The sequence below is a fragment of the Dicentrarchus labrax genome, unplaced genomic scaffold (genome assembly GCF_905237075.1).
Source record: "Dicentrarchus labrax unplaced genomic scaffold, dlabrax2021, whole genome shotgun sequence".
Lineage (NCBI taxonomy): Eukaryota > Metazoa > Chordata > Actinopteri > Moronidae > Dicentrarchus > Dicentrarchus labrax.
In genome coordinates, this window is record NW_026136719.1 from 27,787,098 (window position 1) to 27,812,033 (window position 24,936).

The following is a 24,936-nucleotide window of genomic DNA, read 5'->3' on the forward strand; positions in this document are numbered from 1 at the left end:
TCATACTTTCTTTGTCCTTTCTATGCTAGCAGAATTGCTGATGTAAAGCAGTCCTTTTTTTAAATGTGAGTTTTAAGCACATTTAGTTGGCCATTAAGGTAGGAAGTAGGCTTAATGATTGCTTTATAATATTGTGTTCTGCCCCAAAACCTATGTTGTCTTAAAGGTGAGCTGAACTGACGATCCAGTGTGTAACATTTAGGAGGATCTATTGGCAGACATGAACTATAATATTCATAGGTATGTTTTCCTTAGTGTATAATTAAAAACAATTGCAAAAAAGCCCTATCTAGAACTATGTATAGTATAACTATTGCTATATAAATATTTAGCGGAGTAATGCCGTTCGGAGCAGAGAATGACATCACACTCCCTCTCCCCTACCGAGCATTGTTTATTTCTCCTGCATGAGTCCCTCCATGTGCAAGTGTTGGCTTTGAGGATAATGACTGAAGCGGCAGTTTTTCTCAGCTACCTTCTTTATTTTGACCAAACCAGAGTTGGTGAGTGTTGTTGGAACCGTGGAAACACTGACAGCTTTGTTAAGTTTTATTTAGTTTCTGGCGAGTTTGAATTAAGTGTGTTTTAAGATTATCTGGCAGGTTAAATCATTGTTTTTGTCTATGGTGTTTGGAAGTACAAAGTAGGAAAAAAACAGGATGAAGAAAGAGATCAAGAGTTGTAATGTTGACATTAAGACTCCCCAGTAGCCTGGTATTGACTTTTCATTGAGATGTCCACTCTGCTGTCTCCTGGAATCTATTCTAATTCAGTCAATCTTGAGACAACTGCACCAGTGTGACCCACATGTCCACCTGCTGCCCATCTATTGGTCATCCCTGACCTGAGCTGATATCTGACAGACACTAATCTACTGGAGCCATACTTTTTGGAATTAAATACCAATTACATGATCAGTTGATTGAAAAATATCCATGTACCTTGTACATGTACATGGCAAACTGTTTAGGCACAGCAGATGATGACGCAGTATCAGTACACATACTTTATATATTATGGTATTATGCATTTTAGGTTCATTTATTTTTCATATTTTTTATTAGCTTGAAGGTGATTAGCTTCATTAGCTTTCATTAGCTTAATGTAAAAAAAGTTAAACATTTTGAGAAACACGCTTTTTACGTATATGTAAAGCAACACTATATAACATGTTAGTCAGTGAACTTTGGGAGTGGGTTGACAGATTTTGTTTCCTTTGGACAGAGCCAAGCTAGCTGATTTCCCCTGTTTGTAGTCTTTAAGCCTAGCTAAGCTAACCAGCTGCTGGCTAGATGAATATTTACTGAGCAGACATGAGAATGCTATGAATTATTTTCATCTAATTCTCAGAATGAAAGCAAATAAGCGTAAAAACACCGCACCCCAAAATCCCCTTTGAATACAACACTATATGATATGTTTTCTGTCTTTAAAGAAAAACAAGGTTTGAAGACCCAAATTAAATGACTAGGATGTATATTTTTTCTCATAGAGGAGACAGTGTTGTAGTTTCTGGTCATGTAGCAGCCTGTATGACGTCCAACTTGTGTAATGTATTCTCTGACTTTAGGCCTGATGCTGCTCATCAAATCAGATCTCCCATTTTTCTGCTCCACAGAGGCACTGGATTTGGACTCGATGTCCTTCACAGACTCCTCTCTACCCCTCTGTTTGTCTTTCACACTGTCCTCAACTCATTCCTTGTCACTCTTAACTTCATCTCCAGCTCACTTCACTCTCTCACCCACTCTCACCCGCTCAGCCACCAAGTATTTTCTCATTTCTTTCCCCAGCAGGCGTGGTGTGAAGATAACAGTTAATATAAGAACTTCAATATCTATTTTTTTATGAAAAGGTTTTATCTTTCTTAATAAAACTGAAAAATATATCAAATGTATTGCACAACAAAATTCATTCATTTCAAATAAAAGAATTCATTACACCACATCTCTCTATTGCTGATACACTTTAGATACTGGGATTTACCCTGATAATTACTGATTGTGCATGAATGACTGGAGCTGTTTCTGCTGTTTTTTAAAAGGTATATAGCAAATCATCAAATAACAGTTAAATGAAAATGTAAGTTTGGAAACTAAAAATGGAAACCATGCCCTATCTGCTACTCAGAGAGGCAACAACCCTCCTGTGAAATAAATACAATAGTGAGTTATTTATACGGCAATTTAAAATGTGATTAGTTTAAAATTTTAGCATTTATTTAAAATTAATTGTTTTGAAATATAATTGGCACCTTAAATACTTAATACTAGTTTGAAGACAAGTTCAATATATCACTCCAATATCTCCCTGTTAATTAGCTGTACAGGCGCTGGTACAGTAGGTAGATTTCGTTACTCAGACAGAGCCAGGCTAGCGTTTTCCCTCTGCTTCCAGTCTTTGTGCTAAGCAAAACTAACCGTCTGCTGGCTCTAGCTGACTGTACTGTGCTGTGTAACACAATGCATCTTACATTAGAAATAATCGTATAGGCCCATGTTTCCTTCAGTCATATTTACAGAATATTAACAACACTCTCAGTCCTGTAGCTTCAGACTTCAACTCTCTCCCACAGCAAACGTGTCCATCAGCTGATGGTCGGAGAGACAAGCCCATATTTCCTGCTATCTTACAAATTAAAGGTCATGTCACACACCGGGCCAGAGAATGAATTATGGGTCACATTTGCATGTGACAAGGACACATTACATCACAGTGTTTCTTCAGTCAGACAGTTAACTGACAGCATTATACAGTTGTTTTGTTTACGGACATTACAGTGATAAAAGACTCATGTTTCTGGGAAAGAACGTGTTTTATGGCTTTTACACATTAGTTACTACAGTAATACATACTGTAAAAGAAGAGTACATAGAAGACACTGTCTATTGCACAGTAAAAAATATTAAAATTATAATAAAAACCCCTGTTGTGTTATAATACTTAATACAATAGAACCACAGTGACAATATCACTATCACCACTCTAAACATCAAACTAAAACAAACAATTTCTATTTGTTGCATGTAGGTATATTCAGATTTACCTTGTAAATTTGCATTTCATATAAATTGATTTCACTCTGTTGCTCTCTCTCTCATGCATTTCAAATCAGAATCCATGCATAATGATATTATGATTCAGGTCTTGAATGAATATTACGTATAGGTAATAGGCTGATGAGTTCAACCAGCGCGACTTCCTGAGTACAAAAGAAGAATAAGCTTTTATTTCTGGATCATCAGCATAATAACAAACAGAGAGTAAAGAGGGTGAGAGTCACAGCTGCAGTGCAGTAACAGTGTGAGTGTGATCCTTAAATGATCATGTAAGAGACAAGTTCTAGAAGAGGAGAGAAGGATTAAAGAGGGAAAGGTTGGATTTACGCTATAAGGATATTTAACCTACTTTTACTTTTGTCTGTTATGTTTTTTTTTATTAAAACAGGATTATTTTATGAATGTATGTATAATTGTATTAGTGCTAAAGATGGATATTTTTTCACAACTTAAACTCATTACTGATAAAGTTTAAATGTGTAACTGCCACTAAACAAGAGGACAAAAAGGATGTGTTTTATGCTAAATGAGGGTAAAGAGCAAAACAACATAATGGCAAGTGTGTAGTATTCAAGTGAAATCAGTGATATAATTGGAGAAACATCATAAAGATGATTTAATTGAGTTAAGCCTTTATACAATCTACCAAACTGGTATCAAACAGCTGCTCCAAGTTAAAGTGGTAGTTTGTTTGTGAGTTGCATTAAACTAAATGCCATCACTGTCTTTTAATATTTCAGATCAGAAACTCTGTGTTATCTGACATGGTTTTAGTTCACTGTCAGATCTAAACAAGCAGATATCACTGCACAGATCGCAGAGAGATCACTGGACGAGTGTGCTCGCTGCTCTGACCACTCTCCACTTATTCAATTAGTGTAAGCACACTATAAGCCCTTTTAACACAGAGGTCATGGAATATATTAGCACATGCTCACAATTTACTGGAAGGAAAGGTGCACTGAAGGATCAAAAACAGAATCACTTTTATCACCGAATAATAAATGAAAAACATGACTGACTTGGTTTTATTTTTGGTAACACTGATACATTATATGAAGAGGCATGTTGAGTCTCATTCATAACCCATGCTGCCTTACTGCTCCATTGCCGTCTATATTGAGTCTATTTCTCTGGAGAGATGCTAAGTGAGAGGGATAAAGAGCATGTTGTCAGCAAGAGAGGAGAAGAGAAGCCAAAACATGACACAGTCACTGTTTGTGTCTCTGAGTCTTTCACTGGTTTCAACTCAAGAACTACCGTCTGGAAGAGTCACAAGGAAACACACTCTGTACTAACAAACCACAGGACATTTTCAAATCAGACACTAGTGGTTGGATCGAACAAATGGCATTCCCTTGGCATTAACTTCAAAGGTCACATACTCAGCTACTGCCAGTGGAAAGGCTTGTCTGTCAAGCGGGTCAGTGTTTAGGTCAGCCTCAGGTCTTGTTCTGTCCCTCGCAGCAATGTCTCATTAAGACATGGTGGCTGGTCCAGGGGTAAAAGCAGGGCTATGTCTGTGAAGCCAGTAGCAAAAACTAGAGGCCCGGCACACACTCTACACACTCCCAACACATAATCTAATTCCAATAGAAACAGCACAACAAGCTTAAAACAAACTTTTCCTGATATACCGATACACTGTCCTTCCTCAAATACCTGAAATACCAACTAAGAGTAAGAAACAAGCTACAGTTCAGCAGCCCTGTATGTGAGCCTGGAAGAAGCAAATGGTCTCCAGACACTGTGGTAGTCACAACTGCTGTCTGTGGATCCACATGAAGAACATCTTAGCCTGTGGGAGAGCATCACGTGTAAGCAAGGTCCTCTTCGTCGTGTCTCTGTAGAGCTCTTCCTCCACAATGCAAAACATCATTTTAAGTGGTGAAGTGACAACCCTACAAACCCAGTAGAGACACCTGGCTGTTTCCGTCATGTTTTTACAGATGGTCACTGGATCACAGGACGGTGATTTCTGCCCACATTGCACCACTGTATATCAATATAGAAGAATAGTAATGTTTATTCCCTATGTGGACAGTTTATCTATGTAATGGTTTATCAAGTGGATTTAAAGAAAATGTACTGTATTATTATTGTTTTCATGCACGCTGTCTGTGCCATTCTTGTTTGCTGATAACTGAAGTTTACTTTGGTTTTCCTTCAGCTGACTTACTCCACTCTGGGAGTTGTTTGGTTAGGATGAAGCACAATAAACTCATTCACCTGCTTCCCTGCTGATTAAAGCTGATTTCACCTGTTACTGAATCAGGTGAGACACTCAGTTTGTAGATAAAACGCTCAAGTCCCTCCTCTTTAACAGTGTTGCGGTTGACAATGCAGAGGGGCTGTTCCCAAGTGAACTCTCTGTAATGTCTACAGCCCAACCTAGGCTCTATCTCCATCACAATTATTGGTAAATGTAAACAAATAAAAACACCAAAACAAAGGGTCTGTGTGTGTAATCACATAAGTGGGCCTGTTCCCTGTCTGTTGTGGCTAGTCCTGAAACATGTGTCATTGGACTCACCTCCTCGACCAGAGCCAGCATACGCCGAGTGCTCTCCAGAGACTGCAGGGAGAGAAAGAGAGAGCGGGTGATTAGCTGAGAGTCCTTAAGAGAGCGAATACAGACATACAGCACATCACCTGTAACTGTAGATAGCTGGAAAAAAACATTGCGTTGTGTGAAGATAGAATGTTAAGTGTTTAAAAAACATATTTGTAGGGTGAACACAGGAGAGTAAAAAACCACTGATGTGCTATATTCAAATGTGTAGACAGACAAGTCATATAATTAGCCTTGATTATTCTTCCTCTCCTCTCATCCCAGGATTAATTATCTGATTTCTACCTTTTGTTTGTTAACTTTTTACCCACTGCCTGATCCCCAGCAAATCTCTTCCATTTTTCATTCCAAATCCTCATTTCACTCTTTCATCACTTATCTCCTCATCTCCTGCTTCTCCTTTGCCCCTCTGTTTTTCCCTCCCTCCATCCATCCCTGCCTTCCCTCCCATCACATCCATGGAGCCTCTTGGTCTTGCATTATCTCCTCATGAATGTTTAATAAGGCCATTTGAGCTGCTCTATTATTCTGCTGCACAGAATTATCTGCTCTTCCTGAGCTCCTCTCAACTCATTAAAAAGGGCAAAGTTCTCTCCTCCCCAAAAAAAGCACAGTCTTGATGAACGAGACTTAGAGAACAAACTGCTAAAACAAGGGAGGGTCACATTAAAGCAGCTGTGTCTGTCAGCCTGGAGGCTTTTGTAGATACATTTGTGTCCTTATGAGAGCAGGTCATTTTGAAATGTCACATTATAATTGTCACGCCACAGACTAAAAATCAGGTCTGACTGTATACTGTAAGTTTTGCACACAACTGTTTTGTGCTCAATGAGTGTGATTTTAGATGTGCAAATGTTCACAAATATCTGGTTTGCAACCCACTTACTGGATTTCTTAAACTGGGTTAGCAAATAAGATAAGTAAAATCTTCATAATCCAACACTTAGTGAGACTCATAATGAAATGAACTTTAACTTAAACAGTGTACAGTACAAACAATATCTGAGGATATTATCATAGGATTTGATAAATGGGATGAACGCAATCAAGGTACACAATGACAAACAGGTTTATAAGTTATACTTATTGTTATTATTTATATACTTTAGCAGCCACTTCAGCAGGTGACACCAGATCATATGGAATCATTTGACCGTACAACCCTCTATGAGTTGCATACAAAATGGCAAATTTTGTTTCCCGACAGAAATACTGTAATGTAGATTGCATTTAAAAAAATAAAAATGTAATGTGATTTATTGTTGTTCTTTTTAACACCAAAGTAGATAACATTAGTGTTTGTGTGTGTGTCAATATGTAAACATGTTCATCCAGGTGTACACAAGTCTGCATGTGTGTCTTCTACTGTACCTCATCAGCTATCTGGTCTGCGCGTGTCTGGAGGTCGGCCAGCTCATTGCGCATGTCTGATTCGTCCGCCATGATGACTGTTGAACTTTGACCTCAAACAAGAAGTACTGGGAGGGAGAGAGAGAGAGAGAGAGGGAGAGAGAGAGGTTAGTACACCAACAATACTATAACATCATAAGTGTCAGAAAGAAGAGGTTGTTCTATAACAGCAGGGTCAAAGGCTCAATCACTCTTATGAGCAGCTATTGTCGATGTGTCCTTCAGCAAAACAGTGAAGAGCTTGACTTGACCCCTGAACCCTGAAGGTAACACTCAAAGCAGGAATTACAGCTCAATGCAAGTAAAGTTCTCTGAGTTCCTTTAGTCAATGCAGTCTACGCCATTCAATATTCAGGTATGAAAGCTTTTGTCATATGTGCTCAGTCACTGTACAGCACAGAAAAAGGCACAAGAAATGTGATTTTAGATTTTGAGATAAAAAAGGGCACCTGAGTTGTTGACTGAGCCAAAATGAAAGGCAAAATTCTTGCATAAGCACAAAGGATGCATAATTTATTGTTTAAAACACTGTTGGTAAATAGGTCCTGCTTTTGTTTACAGCCCCAGTCAAGCATGCAACCAACCGCGCGCACGTACGCCCACAAAAATACTGTCCACCGGACAAACATCGCTGCAGCACATACCCTGAGTCCAAACCTCCACCCTGTTGACCCTGAATTTCCTCCACAGGCATCAACAGTGAATCGAGATCAACGAGGGAGGCGCTCCATCACTCTAACGGTTTGAAGAAAAAGTATCAGGACAGAGACAAGGGTCTATTTTTGTTCCTCTGACGCGCTGCCAGACAGTATTTCATATAGCCACACACAGTAGAGCTGGAGGTATGATCCATGAAAAATGTATGTGGCTGTAACTCTGCAGGCTGGCAGAGCTGAAAGCTGCTGCTGCTGGTTGGGATGGAGGAGACAAAGGCTGAGGAGAATTAAGCCTTTAATGAGTCAAATAATCTGATCTGGTCCAATCAAGTCTCATTTGTGTGTCTGATGCGTTTCTGTTTCTATTGCACAAATCAAATTTAACACTTTTTGTTCTAATGTGGCTTGTCACTGATATAAATTCAACCACACAGCAGCTTTCAGCTCGGGGATCATTAAAGCTTTATGCAATCTAATCTACTGCAATATACAGTGCTGCTATGGGACACAGGGACCGCTGACTTTTGGACCTAATCAGGCTGTTGCTACTGGAAGAGACTTTTATCAATCTGTCAAAGCAAAATAATATCTCCAAAACCAGGTTTACGAAAACAGAAGTTGCTGGTTTTAAAAAGCCCTTAATGACCATTTAGTCCTCCTATCACACTGTAAAACCCTGGATTTTTGGTAAAATAGCAAAAACATCTGGGGAATTTCGTTGATGTACCAGATTTTGAGACCAAAAAAGTTTGTTTTCAGCTCGAGTGCAAGGCATCAATCAATCAGTCCCTGTCAGAAGGTCTCTGAGGTGATTTAGACACAAGGTCAGTTAAAGTCACAGCTGGATGTTTGATAAAGTATCTCTATGTTCTGCCCCACCTTCTCTCTGTCTGTGTCTGCCTCCATCCTGACAGAGTCGTCAGGGCGGTTAATAATTGAACATGTGCTGGGAAGAGAAGAGATGGTAGGAAAAAAACAGCCATTTCAAAGTGCTTCTCTCCTTCTTTCATGCTCTCTCTCTCTCTCTCTCTCTCTCTCTCTCTCTCTCTCTCTCTCTCTCTCTATGTGTGTGTGTTTTTGTCTGCTATGTCTGGTACACAGTTGCACTTTAAAATATTTATGTTGACATTTTATATTTTAGCCATTTGGCTGACGCTGTAATCCAGAGCTCTGTACAATGAGTGCAACAGCAGAATGAGCTTCAGTTCATAGATCAGCTACATTACAGGTGAACCATACAGAGGAGACAAGGCTTAATGTTATAAAAGAAAAAAAAATGGGAAGGAAAAACGCAGATGCACTGAACAGAAATCCACCACATTTTAGGCGGGACAAGAAACAGTTCCTTTGGGGTTAGGGTGACTTTTTTAAGTTGAAAGGAACAGTGGAGATGAAAAGATTTTTGAAGCTTCAATCATTTTTGTTTTTGCACACTCTGTCTGGACACAGTGCGTTGATTTATTCAGGTTATTAACAAATCTCTCTGCTCCATTTTAGAAAATGGGTAGGAAGTTTCAAAATGGCAACCCACCAAGACTGATCACGCCCACTGCCATGCTTGTCTCATGCCCACTTGTTGACAACGTTGCCGTGGTTGTGTTGTCAATGGCAACAGTATAAAAACTCTGCTCTCTTCATGTACTAAAATGAATAATGTCACATTTACAAACCTTCAACACCAGCAACAATGAGTGAACTGAAACATGCTCTGTCCCCTCTTCCTGTTGTTCCTCACCACATTCATCTTCCCAGTTTAATGTTCTGCTGTGTTATTGATCAGTCCCTGATTGCTTATCTCTCTGTAGCGGAGCTGCTTCCTGTTAACACACACACACACACAGCACAGCTTTGTCTTCTCATTTCCTCTAATATTGACTCTGTCACTCATTCTCAATGGTCAACATTGCTATTCATCTTTTATTCAAACTGTATTCATTTTGCATTGACTAAATGTTCTGAACATTTATCTTATTTTTAATTCAGCATTTACCATACACAACATATATTTTGGGTGCTGTTTGTAAGGCTATTTAGTCTTCAGGAGGGAACTCTCCCTCCATCTCTGTCACTAACTATATCAGTCCCACTTTAGATTAAGCTTTGGCTGGTAAACCATAGATTCACAGCACTGGACACCCATTTAATACCAGTTGACTTGCAGTTAAAGGTTATATATAAGAGATTTAAAACATTAATATGGCAGCAAACAACTATTTGCTTTGTTAGTGTTGCTATCGCAGCCTCTCTGTGGTGTGTTTACATAGCCGGTCTGCTCCGTGTGCAGCTGAGTTGAGCAACTGAAACTGCTGTTTTATTCATTTACATCAGTTTATTTGAACTAACCCAGAATTGGTGATTGTTGGAACAGTGGAAAGATTTGGTGAGTTTTGTTTTGTTTCTGTCCATTGTTTATGAAGTTATGATGTCACAGAGATATGCGAGGTAAAATTACCGTCTTTGTCTCTGGAGTATGCATGTATGTATAGTAATATTAAGGCTGTTTTTGGTTAAACTAAATGTTTATCTCTGTAGGGATCCTTTCCATAATACAGACACAGACACAATCTGAGCCTGTCAGTGGCAAGTGAATGTCGTGTATATAACCTTTAAGCACAAACTTCAAACTTGTTGAACTGACAAACATCTGATCAATTTTACTCACAAATCAGATCCATTTGCTGTTATAACAATACACAAGTGGGGTCCTAAATCCGTACTATAAACTAAACCTAAGCAGGTTCTGAGAATGCAGAGTATTAAGTATATTGAAAACAGTCAGTATGGATACTAAAAAGCCCTTGACTTTTCAGTGTTGCTGATGGACACTATTCTCTCACAATGCAATGCACCAAGAAAATGGAGCAGATGCTCACAGCTTGAAGAAATTTAAACAAATTATGGATGTTTGTGAAAGAACTACATGGAAAGTTCAACTAGCAATGACATTACAAAGTTGCCTTACAAAATGTATGTCTTTTTGTACATTAAGATGCATACAGTATTATTTGAGCCGATCACAGACCTTTGATCTAGATCTCTTCCTGGTGAAAAGTACAAAAATAAAAAAACTGTTTCATCATTTTTCTTTCTCCAGTCAGCTTTTTGAATGTTTCACATTACACAGTAACTTACAAAAAATTCTGTCTGTCAGTCTTTTCTCTCTCTCGTCCTACACTTTTCTCTCACTCGTCCTACACTCTCCATCCATCCCTGAAGGTGACTTCTTCTTTAAAATGCTTAACATGTTTCATAGACGGACACACAGACACACTACAGTCGAGCGGACATGACACAAGGTCCGGCCGTCCCCATCCCCCACCTGTGGCCCTGCTGGTCGTCACTTGTCTCGACTGACGGCTGCTGTAAGGCCTGAACTGCCAGGCTCAGCCTGTGGAGAGATTAAAGTCAGCAGGGAAAGAGGATTTACTCTCCACCGTTTTCTCTCCTCTCTCTCACACACTCTCTCTTCTAACTCTATCTCCTCTCTCTTGCTTTCTTTGTTTCACTTCACTTCATCCCATTTCCAGGCCCTTTCTGTCTATGAATTTATACAGTGTATGTCCAGGAAAAAGAATGAGGGAGTGTAAGATTTAGGTAATGATCTACACCATTTACTGATAAATAAATGTCTGTTCTGCAGCTGACTGATATAACTCAGCAAGGATTCAGTTTCCGGTTGGATACTTTACAGCCAGTGTCATTTGGGACATTCCCAGGTCAAATCATCTGGTTCACAAGAGGTGATACATTTTCCAGGCCCAGAGTTGGGGTTAGATAGTCAGCATGAAAGGCCATTATGACTGAATTCTCGCCACCTACAGAAAGTATCATTACATCAACAGGATAGTGACCATTGTTATAAGCGAAAACACCAGAGCAATGAGTGCTTCTCATCAAAGACAAAATGAGCAACAAATTCAAGCGTGATGGGAGAGCACTGACTTAAATGGAGACATTAAAAGGGCACCAGTTAATTATTGATCAGAATATTAATAGCAGTAATCCTAAAAGCTGTAAAGGGAGATGTGGAAACAGGATGAGAGGAAGTTTGGAAAGAGCCAGGACACCTGAACAGAGCAGCACGATGCACCATTTATTGTGGCAAGAAAATTATCATTGTTGTGTTTAATAATTGGACCAAATCCTTATCAGACTCATTTAACAGTAAAGTCCACCTGCTAATATGTGGACTGTCATTGTTTCTGCATTTCTTTTGTCCTGGATGTGTTTCCATGGACGTCCTCGTCTGTCTCTGTTCGTCTCTCAGCTCGCCTGTCACATCCATCACCACATCTTTTCCTTCCTACAAAGCCATCTAGTACCAGGCTACCATCTCATGTCACATTGTGGAGATGATTTGAACAAGGTAAGTTTGTTTCAGAGCGTGTGTATGACTAGAGTGCAGTAGAACAGAGCAGCATGCAGTTATGGCACAGAGCTCCAGACGGGGGACTGGATTAGCACTGTCATAGGCTGACATGATTAACACACAGCCCCAATCATAGAAGAATCCACTGACAAGCTATTTCAGGCAACAAAGAAAAATCCTGTCAAAGAATACAAATGGATAATTTCCATTCTGAAAACACAAAAACCCAGCTGGGAATACAGGATGGCTTTTTATGAGCAAAAGACTGAAGGGCTGTCAGTGATGAAGGAGCATTGTTGGGAAGACACTGACATTGTTTTCACTTTGGAATGATTTTACCTGTTGGTCGGAACAGAGGTTACAATTTGCACACTGTCATGAAAAACTATTTATAACGTACTGATATGACTGATTGATGAAGGACACACTACTGTGTTTCAGTCACATTCATATATCTACAGTATTATATGTGTTTTAAGTATATTAATAATTTACATAAAGATGTGCGACCGCTGCCATCTCGCACTGGTGACGTCATTTTCGTCAGTCTGCGCAGTAGTGATCAGGGTTAGAGCTATGGTATCAAAGTCCCACCCATACACCCGGCAGACTCAATTGCAAAGAGGGCTTAGCTGTCAATCATGACATTAAACCCCCTTTTTATAGCTTCAGCTTCTTAGTAAAATTACTACAAAATGCAAAATGTGGACATGTTCATGAATTTAGCGCACGCATACATATGTGATTAGTTATGAATTAAAATGTGTTGGCAAGATAGTAAGTGGATTTAAAATAAATTGTGGTTTCAAACAGGAACTAATGGGAGGAGCAGTGTGGACCTGGAAGTACCTCTTTTACACCAATCTGCTCTGATTCAACAGTCAACAATAAATAATCTTATTGGAATAAACCTGCCTCCTGCGTGAACTGTCTGTAGCTGAATAGGGTCGGTGTACGCTACTGTATTTTAATGTCGGTTATAATGGTGAGGTGGTACGCAATGTAAAAAGTTTGAGAAACACTGGTTTAATGTACTTAACAAACAGTGACTGTATTGCACCTATTGATGTGTAATGATTACATAAGTACATGTCATTAAAATGGGATTTATTTCCTGTTTAAATAACAGTAAGTTCAGGAAAATAAAATTCTGTTTGATTTGACAGGAGGGGCAGATGGTGAGTTTTTGTTCACGTGTACTTGTACAAGTCAGGGTGACGTCACTATTACATTGACCGTCTCCCCTACCATTTGGAAGAACAGATTTTGAGTCTAAATTTGCAGTACTTAACTCAAACCAATTGAGCCATCTGTATCACTTATAGCTGGCACACATCATGTGCACGAAGAAATCCACTGCTAACAAATGTTTTAACGTTTATTATTTCAAAATATTAAAGGAAATTGGAGTGATAACAAGGTAGATCCAGGGAGATAATGTGTCAACATGAAAAATATAAGCATAACAACAGTTGAGGACATTGACAACTTCACTCTGATCACTGGGGGTGTGACAATTGAAGGGTATAAGAAATATTTGAGGCAAAAAGTATAACTTGTGATGTGAAACAATCTCCCTTCATCCCAACTCATGCAGCCAAACACTGTTCACAAGAACACACTCGTGTCTCCCTCATAGGCATATTAAAGCAAACACATTTGAAGCTATTCTGTCTCTTTGTGGTATGAATCCAGTCCAGTATTCAGTAGACTTTACTTAGACTACTAGAGTTTGGACAGCCATTCCACCAGTCTACTGCAGTCTCACCAACACCACCAGAAAAGTCAATTCAATTTAACATTACTAAGTAGACAAACTACACACATTTTCTAAATTTACACAAAGCATCTGGAAGTATTTCTGCAAGTTTGAGATCGGTTAACATCAACCTAAAGAGAAAAATATATCAATCAGCCATAACATTATGACCACCAGGTGGTTGTTATACAGCCACATACCAACAGACTGTGATGCACTGTGTGTTCTGACAGCTTTCTATCAGAACCAGCATGAACTGTTTCAGCAGTTTGAGCTACAGTAGCTCGTCTGTTGGATCGGACCACACGGGCCAGCTTTCACTCCCTACATGCATCAGTGAACCATGACCCCCCATGACCCTGTCTCTGGTTCACTGCTTTTCCTTCCTTGGAGCACTTTGGATAGGTACTGACCACTGCAGACTGGGAACACCCCACAAGAGCTGCAGTTTTGGAGATGCTCTGATCCAGTCGTCTACATCACAGTTTGGCCCTTGTCAAAGTCATTCAAATCCTCACGCTGCCAATTTTTCCTGCTTCTAACATCAACTTTGAGGACAAAATGTTCACTTGCTGCCTGATATATCCCACCCACTGACAGGTGGCATGATAACCAGATAATTAGTCTTATTCACTTCACGTGTCAGTGCTCACAATGTTATGGCTGATATAAAAATAAGTCATGATGCATTTGAGAGATGTTATAAAAATTGCTCATTTACAGTCAGTCTCCTTTGTAAGATTTAATTGAAAACACCTGCAGGCAGATTTAATGAATAATACAATGTCTTCCACTGCATGCTGGAAAGGTGGGGAACAAACAGTCACACTTGTTTTGCATCCTTATAGCAGCGTGTCAGGATGTCGTGATAAACTGCCACGACTCTGTACCAAAAAGACTGCTATCAATCAAGCGCTGTGTTCAGTTGAGATAAACAATGTTTGTGACGGAAGTAGGACATCAGGATACTCTGGTTGCACTGAAATTCACAGTCAGGGAAACCAGGTCAGCTTGTCAGTTGTTCAGTTGTATGTTTCTCACGGGTTTATAGAAGCACTAACCTAAATCTGAGGGATTTTTACGATAGCTGGAGCACTTTTCTCTCTCTTTCATGCATTTGTTTTCGCGGATTAGTAAGAGAGGCGGTGGGAAATGGGGCGGTGGGCACAGTGTGACTGAAAAAATTAGCACTGCTATTTCTGTAACGCTCCTTTTCTTTGTATAATTGAAGGCAAAGCTGCTTGTAAAGAACTGAACAGCACAAAAGTGAACCCTGAGCAGCCAATGGGTTTCTGGAGGGGCAGCAATTTGACCCTACAGGAAGAAGATGCATGAAGGGGCAATAATGGAAAGCTGATTCAACACAGTGAGATTTATTTTTGTTCATAAACGTGTCAAACACTACGAGAGGTGATGTTACTGATTAACTCTGAGTGAAGACAGAATAGAAATTTCTTTAAGGAACATTAAACATCCACTTATTCCCTGTCTCCCTCCTCCATTTGCAAAAGACTTAACCTTGTGTCTTTCATCCGTCTTTATCTTTCCTGTTGAAGTCCTCTTTAAAATTAGTACGTAACCCAGACTGCAGCTTAAAACTTCAAGATAATGGATTCATAATAATCTCTGTAATTATAACACAGAAGTGCCAACTATGCTTGCTTTCTCTCTTCTGTCCATTTAAACTGAAAGTGAGGCAGACTGCAGACCCACCATGTCACATTATAGAGACAGTGTGTGTGTGTGTGTGTGTGTGTGTGTGTGTGTGTGTGTGTGTGTGTGTGTGTGTGTGTGAAGGCTAACACTCCTCTACACACTAAAACTAAAAACATCACACAGGGAAAATTGGTTCAAGGGCAAGAAGGAGAGCAGCAACAGGGCAGACAAGAGTGTAGGTGTGTATGTGTGTGTGTGTGGGAGGAAGGGTCCAACATCTTATCACATCAAAGCAAAACCATGTTTCATTATTCACTGGATAGAACCAGGTCAACATTATTAATGCAACAACTGTATGTGTGTGCGTGTGTGTGTGTGTGTGTGTGTGACTGTGGTCTGAGTACATACTGCACATAAAGTGTGTGTGTTTACAGTTGCTTACATGTGTCTGTACGTGTGTTCACCTGTACAGTTGTGTACAGGGTGTGTGCTCTTGGGTTTTTATATTTTCTATCAAATCCAGCTCTCCATTATTATTACTGCAGCAGTTGTGTGCCAGACATTTTTTATTTTGATTTATATTTCTAATTGAATGTAGCTAATAATATGACTGTGACCATCTAGGGTCCCAACTTGGTTTAACAGTTTTTACCCTGCAGAAATGAAGTCAAATGGTTTTACCCAGCACCTCTTTCTTCCCCTGTATTGAACACACCATTTTTGATGGATGTAGCAACCACCAAATGTAAAGTCTGCCCCTGCCTGGCTACCCCACACCCATTAGTGCTTACACACTGAGCAGTAGGCTACAGTAGAAATTTCAATGCACTTTTTGCCAGTCAAAAAAACAACACTAAGCTGCGCCTCCACCGGAACAGAAGTGTCAGTGGATTGTTGAAACAAAGGCCTTTTTCTCTTGTAACACAGACAGTATCTGCTGCATGTGCTAACTGTACTAGCTGCTAATTAGCCTTCTTAATGGCTGACTGTACCTGGACTGCCAGCTCAAAGACGTTTTTACAGACAGTTCATTTTTAAGTAACCCTTCATGCTATACATCATTCATTGTAAGTCTGCAAGCTATTTATTTGGTGTTGTGAACAAGACTTGCATTATGTTATTATTCTGTTGACATAAATTAACTAAATGTCCGTTCTACTCGCTGGTTGTTCCAAATCATTACTGCTTTTTATATTAGCATTTAACAGGCAGCTCTTAAAATATAGATATGTTTAAATAATTAAATTAATATCATGGCTTGAACTTGAACAACTACTAGTTCACTAGGAAAATCTTTATTTGAGGACAGCCGTAGTTGACATATATGTGGGATAAGAACAATCATATCCACACAAAGCATTTGTTTGGATTTGGTCTTCTAGGTGCTTAAGCTAATATTCTTTAGCATCAGATATTTTAATGTGGCAATGTTTACTGCCTGGAGTACTGTATGTCCTGTTTGTTGACCTTACCAACGCTACATTTTCCTGCCATTGAGACTATAGAATATATTTAGGCACAATGAAATTAGGCAAATAACATATCTTATAACATAACATAATATCTGAGTGTACACTGAAAGCTATCTGACACGACCCTGGTCTGATTTTTTTCCACTATTTGTTGCATGCAGACACACACACACACACACACACACACACACACACACACACACACACACACACGGCAGACCATACAGATCTTACACTGGAAAAACACTTATCCTGGCGTCAGAGAGGCTCTTGTTAAGATGGAAAGGCAGATACCCTTAGACACGCACACATCAGTCGATTTTAACGTACCTGGTCCGGACCGAGCAGAGCAAAATATATAATCAAACCTGCAGACTCAGGGGGGGCAAACTACCCACATACTCCATTGTCAGACAACCTTTATGTTATATTGAGAAGAGCCACACAACAGTGAATGTTCAGGATTTTTGCAGTGTATCACTTCCTGTAGCTCATATTTCGTTGTTTGTCTTCATGTCCTGCTCTTACAGAATCATTTAAGGGTCTAAGAGATTAACTGATTAACATCGATTCAATGCATTCACACGGTGACCACATTTGATTTCAAACCCGTCTCCTAGAAATTATGTTTGTATTATACTAAATGGTACGCAGAAACATAATTGCTGCCTGGATTATGTTCAGAGGCAGTGTGTTTTAAATAAATGGTGGGCAAACAAAGTGCAGCACTCAGGCAAGAAAAGCACTTTGGTTGATAAGTTTCTAAAGATCGTGGTTTTACTTAAATGTTCATATACCTGTTGTATCTGAAGTCACATTCTTTGTATTAAACCATGCCATCTTTCTCTTACCTTGACCAAGAGCTGCCGGGGCAACATAACCATAAAAAGTTAGTAATAAATAAATAAATAAATAATAATAAATTATAAATCCATAATTCAGGGCTCCCTGGTAGCTGACCTGGTAGAGAGTGCATCCTATGTACAAAAGAGTCTTTATTGCATTGGCCCAGGTTCAGTTCAACCTGTGGCCCTTTGCTGTATAGGATATTTTTGCAGATATGTTAATTAACTCAATTAATTCAAGTAATTTCCCCCTGGGATCATTAAAGCATTTCTGATTCTGATTCTGATTTAACAACATTTTCCAATTTATGTTGAAAGAAAACATCATTTGATGTTACAAATTTGTTGTATATAAGCGTAAACATCTCTGCTCATGATACCAGGGGATAGTTTCTGGGTATACTTTATTTAGTCACATTTTGAGTTTAGCACTGTTTCCATTAAGAAATGGAATATAATATCCATAGGTATGTTTTTATTGGTGTATAATCACCTGGAAATAACAATCATTGTGTTTTCGTTACTTTAGAATGACAGAGGGACCGGGTCCTCATCCTTGGAGTCGGCCATGTTGAACCGCCATGTTTCTACAGTAGCTGTCCTGATTCTAGATCTTTTGTGACTTTTGCGCCCCACATAGTTTTTCCTACACGCTTGAAAGGCAGAGCTGTATTCAGTTGGTTGCCATCTGCAACTTCACTGCTAGATGGCACTAAATCAACCTACACACTGGCCCTTTAATTTATACAGCACATGTGACTCCAAGGCAAATGAAAGAATCAGGTATGACGTGGACCAAATGAGGATGGAGCACTGTGGGTCTGACCTTTACACTACTGCTGCTGCTGGTTCTTTGTTGTGTCACTGAACAAGAATCTGAAGCTTGTTCAAAAATGATTGTCGATAAATTCATCTTTTACTGAAATAAAACATTTCTTATTAGTCTACTGACAAAATAAATATTGATTCAGTCATATATTTTATTTCCATTACAAGCAGATATTGTTTGTTAGTGCAGTTTTTCAGTCACACACACAAACCAGGGCATACATACTGTACCTCCATGCTGGCCTATAAGCAGTAAACACATGCCAAGATGTGACCAGGCCACAGAGCATGATGGGAGCCTGAGGGCTAAACTATTCAGACAGTACACCCACCACTTCATGCCTGACTGCTAATATACCATACATGTACCAACAGCCACACACACACATACACAAATGCATGGACTTAAGAGGAAGCTAACGCGCTTTACCAGTCTAACACATATACAAACACCAAAGCAATTTGGACATCCTAGCTGGTGTTTATTCATGCAAGGAAATATAATATTAGAATGAAAATTGAAACTTTGTGAGGCCAATATCTCTCTGTTTGATCTGCACTGACCTATAGTCATTTGAGTGTGACTGGTTTTTCTCACATTTAACTACAAAACCACACAGTGAAATGATGCCAATATTATTACATTATGAATTCTTTGTAGTCTAGATGCAATCAACCACAATGTGCACACTAGAAGTTTCTAAAAAAAAAACCTAATCTGAAGATAACTGTGTAGAAAGACTCTCATCTTCACATTCAGTTCCCCCGTAAGACATCAAAAAACTATCCACCCACACTGAAGGTAAAAGTACTTTTATATTCAAAGTGCTCAAAACTGCAGGACGGATGTCAGATGTTGAGAGAACAGCTTTATAATCAGGCCTCCTGTTCATCCAGGTAGACCACAGTGGTTGAATGTGAATGTAACAAGGTAGAAAAGCTCATACAGCGCTGGTTTTCTGCCCACAGCCTGCCTGCCGTGACAATATGGCCTCAGCGAATTAAAACATTCCCTATGGAGAGACAGGAAGGACACACAGAGAGAAATCTGCTGTGGAAAATCACTGAGGAAATCAGGAGGCTAAAAGCCTGAGCATGTAATTTATGTGCTATTTTCCAATGAAATTCCACCAAAATGAACACCTTAGATGTTACTATCCCCAAAGTACTTGCCTATAATTTACACTTCCTTCATTTTTCATTATCACAGACCCTGAGGGCTCATTTGTTGGCTAAACTGTCCCGTAACACAGAGTAACTGCATGCAGCTGCCACTCAGTGATTAAGCAAAGAGGTACAAGGTCAAAACCTGACCACCTGGCAGCGAGTGTAGAAATGTACCATTTAAGATGCCCAGCTCTGGTTTTAACACCTTCGCTGTTATGGAGGATTACTAGACCAAAATGACAAATGGTTCCCAGCGTTCAGGCATTTTTGTCTCAGCCGAGCAGGGAGGATGGAGCAGATTGTATTACTGACATTTCCTCATTATATAATCCAGAGGAGGACGGACGAACAGGAAGCTATGGCAGGCGGGCTAGGATTGAGACGGGCAGATTAACCAGAGAAATGGACAGGCGGGACATGTGCAGAGGTGGAGTGGTCAGTCAGAAAGGAGAGAAACTACACATTAAACGACATATTAAAACAGTTTTAGGAGCAGTTTTGAACTGTGTCGGAGTGATAATTACAGTAAATCCTTTCTAAAAGGATGCATCTAGCATCTGCAGCCACCTACAGACATCTTCTCTGTCATCTGTCAACTTTTACTGATCGTCAACGCGTTCACAATAAATTAGGCAGACAGAATGATGTGCAGGCACATAGATATGCGGGCAGGGAAACATAGTGGTGTGGGACGTACAGGAGATTCAAAGCAATCATCTGTGGCCTGCAGGGATAATCACTGCAAAGCCCCACTGTCCCATTCACTGAGGATAAAACCCACTGGATTAATCTGTAGGCCTACAGAATACACACACACACACACACACACACACACACACACACACACACACACACACACACACACAGATGCCTCACAACACTTACATAACACATGGACCACTCTCCCTCTCACTCTTTTACTTTCCCTCCCTCATACATGCTTTCCCTTTTCTTTCACTTTGGCATTCTCAGCCTCTCTCTCATTTCTGCTCTCGCTAACACACACAAAACCTAGAGTGCAAAGAAATACACACACACACACACACACACACACACACACACACACACACACACACACACACACACACACACAAACTCTGCCACCCCCTCTTCTCTTCCCACTTGCACACATTCAAATTGTCACCTGTCAACATGCTGCTCCGTACATGCTGTTCATTTACACACTCGTGATGGCAAGGACATATAGTTCATATATATGCACACTATAGGCTATACAGTCATATGACATACAGGATAAAGGAAGTAGAAAAAATTACTACTTAATGTGCATCTGAACATGCACAAATACAGACAATGGGATTACAGTATACACAACACACACACACACACACACACACACACACTCACACACACAAATATCAAGCACATACAGTAAGCAGATCTTTCTGTAAGACAAACTCTTTGTTCATTTGAATGTTTGACTGGTTTTGATGCGAAGAAAACATCATGAATTCATTACCACTTTCAGTTAGAATCTCTCCTCAAGGGTATGAGAGGGGTTGGTGAGCATCCCCTACAGAGTGTGGAGCTGTACCAGAGGAATCAGGTTTCTACAGATCCGCCATGTCATCCTGATCAATAAGAGGGGTACATATCACAATTTCAAACATGAAATGATCTGTTTTGTCACTGGAGCATCAGGATCAGAATACAGAGGTGTGTGTGTGTGTGTGTGTGTGTGTGTGTGTGTGTGTCTGTCTGTCTGTCTGTCTGTTTCAGTGAAGGGAATGATGGGTCGGTCAGGGCAAGACACTATGTTAACATCCCTCTGAATGATGCTTTGATGAGTACAAGCGTTAAAGGTGCCTGTGGAGTTTAAACACATTGCGTGTTTCCTTGAGGTCTAACAAACATTGCTGAGTGCATTTCCTTCCTAATAAAACATTAACAGAGCCATTTTTATTATATATTTTAAATTGTGCATTGTTTAGCGATGTTCACTTTCGAGGAGTCCCCTGCCTTTGCCGGCTAGATTTTCGGAGTGTTACCACTACTTGTAGATGAGTGGGATAGAGTGAAACCAATTTGTATTGCTTGACCATCATGCATGTGCGTCCTCTTGCAAGTGCGAGATACACACAGAACAAAGATCCACTTGTAAAAACATTACATTACACCACTAGTGGTCAAAAGCTCCACGGGGTAACTTCAAATTACGTTTGGTGAGTATGTGCCTGTAGTACCAACTTTCCCTTATTCTTGCTACAGAAAATGAAGAATGAATTTTCACATATATATCAAGCCATTCCAAGACAAAAAGCCGAAGTCACTGGTATCAGTCAGTTGTTTATTGAATCAGTAGTTATGTTGTTTCTGTTTGCTGTCTGTGTTCTTGTGAATGTCTCTATTGGAAAAAAGATCTTTAATCTCAAAGAGACTGCACAATCAAGAATAGATTAAATAAATAAATAAATAAAAATAGTTTTGTTTGTATGAAGTGAAGAGTTAAGTCATGTGACCAGACCTCTGAGAATAGCACAAATGACTGAACTCTGAATGCACACTGTGTGGGTGAGCCCAAAACATCCTGCAGGGCTTCTCAAAAACATCTGATGGAATTAACTAAAGACAACAAACTTTTGCAACATGTCTATTTTTATAAATGATGTGCCATCCAAAACATCTCCAAAACAAATCTGTGTCTATGTATCTAATCTATGTAAAAATTCTGCTTGGTTAAAAAAAAGAAAAAACAGACTGCAAATGCGATCCTCCTGCTCATTTAATTGCTGAGAGCTAATAAATGAGGAATATGCAGTGGAAGAGAAGATTGTGATCATTGTGCATTTAGTTTTTACCATCTGGCATTTTTTTTATCGCAGATTACATTGAAATTCAACACGGAGAGTGGTATGAAAAGAACAAGATGAATAAATAACAAGGGGAATAAATTAAACTGTGTGACTGGTTGAAAGGGACAAGAGAGAAAGTGTGTTACTGTGTGTGTGTATATGCCTGTGTGTTTTAGACAGCAGGACCGGGGCTGGAGGCTGGTGGCAGTTTCTCACCTTTCTGTGTTGGCTGGGTGATGGATCGGTGATTGATGAGTGCAGGGAGGATGTGGGGCGAGTAGGGTTGTGCAAGTTCACCAATACGTTTCAGCTGCTTCAATATACGGAGCTCTGCAGCCTGAACCGCCTGTTTTATGACACTCAAAACCTTTTTTTAGCTAAAGATAGATAAAGTGTGTCCTTGAGCAAGGCACCTAACCCGAAAAAACTGCTCCTGGGGCGCTGCTAATGTGGCAGCCCGTCACTCCACCATCTCTCTCCATGTCCACAAGCCCGTGCATGAGTGTGCATTTCAGCCTGTGTTTGTGTATAAAAATAAAAAAAAGAGTGGAAAAAATAATTTCTCCAAAAGGGAATTAATAAAGTAAAAACTTAATCTTAATATTTTAAATTTTACTACTACTACCACAACAAGGTAAATGCTCATTCAATTGATAGTTGTGACATATTTGTATGTGTTTTATTTGGCTAAGATATCATTATATCTGATATAATATATATCTGTGGATTGCTTTGTGGTCATTTCCCGCCCTAATTGGAATATTTATCTGTTTACTCCTGGTTACAAATAACAGCAGGCTGCCAAACAAAGAGAACACACACGTGTTGATCTGCTTAAGAGTCGGCCTGAGCTCTTTGTCCCCACTGACATTAACACAGTTACAGTAGCAGGACGGGAAGCAGGGAGGGCCAAAAGTTTGTATAATGCTCTTTTTCCTGTAATGGAGGTGCTGTTAATTCCTAAAATTAAATAGTTGTTAAGTTTAGTTTAGTTTTAGTTATTGTAACAAGGCAAATCTTCATATCCAAGAATGTTTTCTAATTATTATGTAATGTGAGACCCAGTATATGAAATGAAATCAGCTGTTATCAGTGTTTATAAGGAGAAACACTGCGCTTCGCTGACTCAGAGCTGTAACTATTTGTTCCTGTGTCCCCACATGGAGACACAGGAACCAAACTGCTGCCAAACCCTTGGTGTGCCAAATAACAACAACACATTGGCCTTTCCACCACAAAGTACACACCCCTCCTCCAGACATAGATAGATAGATAGATAGATAGATAGATAGATAGATAGATAGATAGATAGATAGGAGGATGAAGGTCAGACCTCTGGAAATGACCACATCTCAGCCAGAAAACAGCCTCCTCCACCACATGACCTGCCTCATTCAGTTTCCCAACCAGATGTTTCAGTAAAGGGAACACTTTGAGGTCCACTGAATGCTACAGCTCTGAGTGTTGCAGTGTTTGTGTCCGCCTGAGCTCATCCGGAGCGCGTCTCAGAGCTCCGGAGCTGTCCGCGGTGCTGAACATCATCCACCCTGCACAGAGGTTCAGAGCCCTCCGCCTCACTAGCAGCCTTTAGAAACACAAGAAACAACCCGAGACAGGCTGCTTTATCCTTTAATTTAATCCTTACAACAAACAACTACTTTAATCTTGTAATGTAGTTAAGACGGAAGCTCCGTGTCCAAACCCTGGTTTGATCCAGATAAAACGCCAAAACTTGGGTCCTTTCAGCACATGAATGGATACTGAGACACTACAGCAACACCACAGGGACATTCCTGATATTTATGCAACCATATATGAGCTCCATGAGCTTTGTTAAAGTGGTGAGTGTCACAAATCACAAAGACAATAGCTATAACAAACATCTCACAGCTGCTAGAGGAAACTTCAGGCAGCACACACACACACACACACACACACACACACACACACACACACACACCTGTGGTAAATAAGCCGCAACAGCCCAACTTTATCAAAGCCACATATTTATTGAATAATTCAAACTTTAATTGGTCTTATTCTGATTTCTTGTTTTCAACAGTGAGCCCGACTGAGTAAAACAAAAGAGAGAAAGAAAAACTAGTCAAACCTACCTCGTTAAGTTTTCTTCTGCTCTTCTTCGTCTTCTTTTTATTTTGCTGTATTTGTTTGGATGCCGGATGAAAATGTCCGTCCGTGCTACCGCTCCACTCAACGGGACTGTCCGCGCTGGAAACACACCGCCCTCCTCCGCTCCGGCTGTAAAGCGCGACGGACGGAGAGCACACACACACTTCCTGTTCATGAGTTACATAATAAAACCTATCTAT

The 24,936-nt window shown here is 39.8% G+C and overlaps 1 protein-coding gene across 2 annotated transcripts in view; it reads right to left on the reverse strand.

Moving 5' to 3' along the window:
• Nucleotides 1-24,846, reverse strand: part of LOC127351937 (synaptosomal-associated protein 25-A-like) — a 38,342-nt gene extending 13,496 nt beyond the window's left edge. Inside the window, exons 1-3 of one of the 2 annotated variants that reach the window (XM_051379953.1) lie at nt 24,721-24,846; nt 7,003-7,109; nt 5,593-5,634 (exon numbers count right to left, since the gene is read on the reverse strand). In XM_051379953.1, coding sequence (XP_051235913.1) covers nt 5,593-5,634; nt 7,003-7,074 — 114 coding nt within the window. In that variant the 5' untranslated portion in view covers nt 7,075-7,109; nt 24,721-24,846. The remainder of the gene's footprint in view (nt 1-5,592; nt 5,635-7,002; nt 7,110-24,720) is intronic. The other variant, XM_051379952.1, reaches the window with a different exon arrangement.
• Nucleotides 24,847-24,936: the final 90 nt, after the last annotated feature.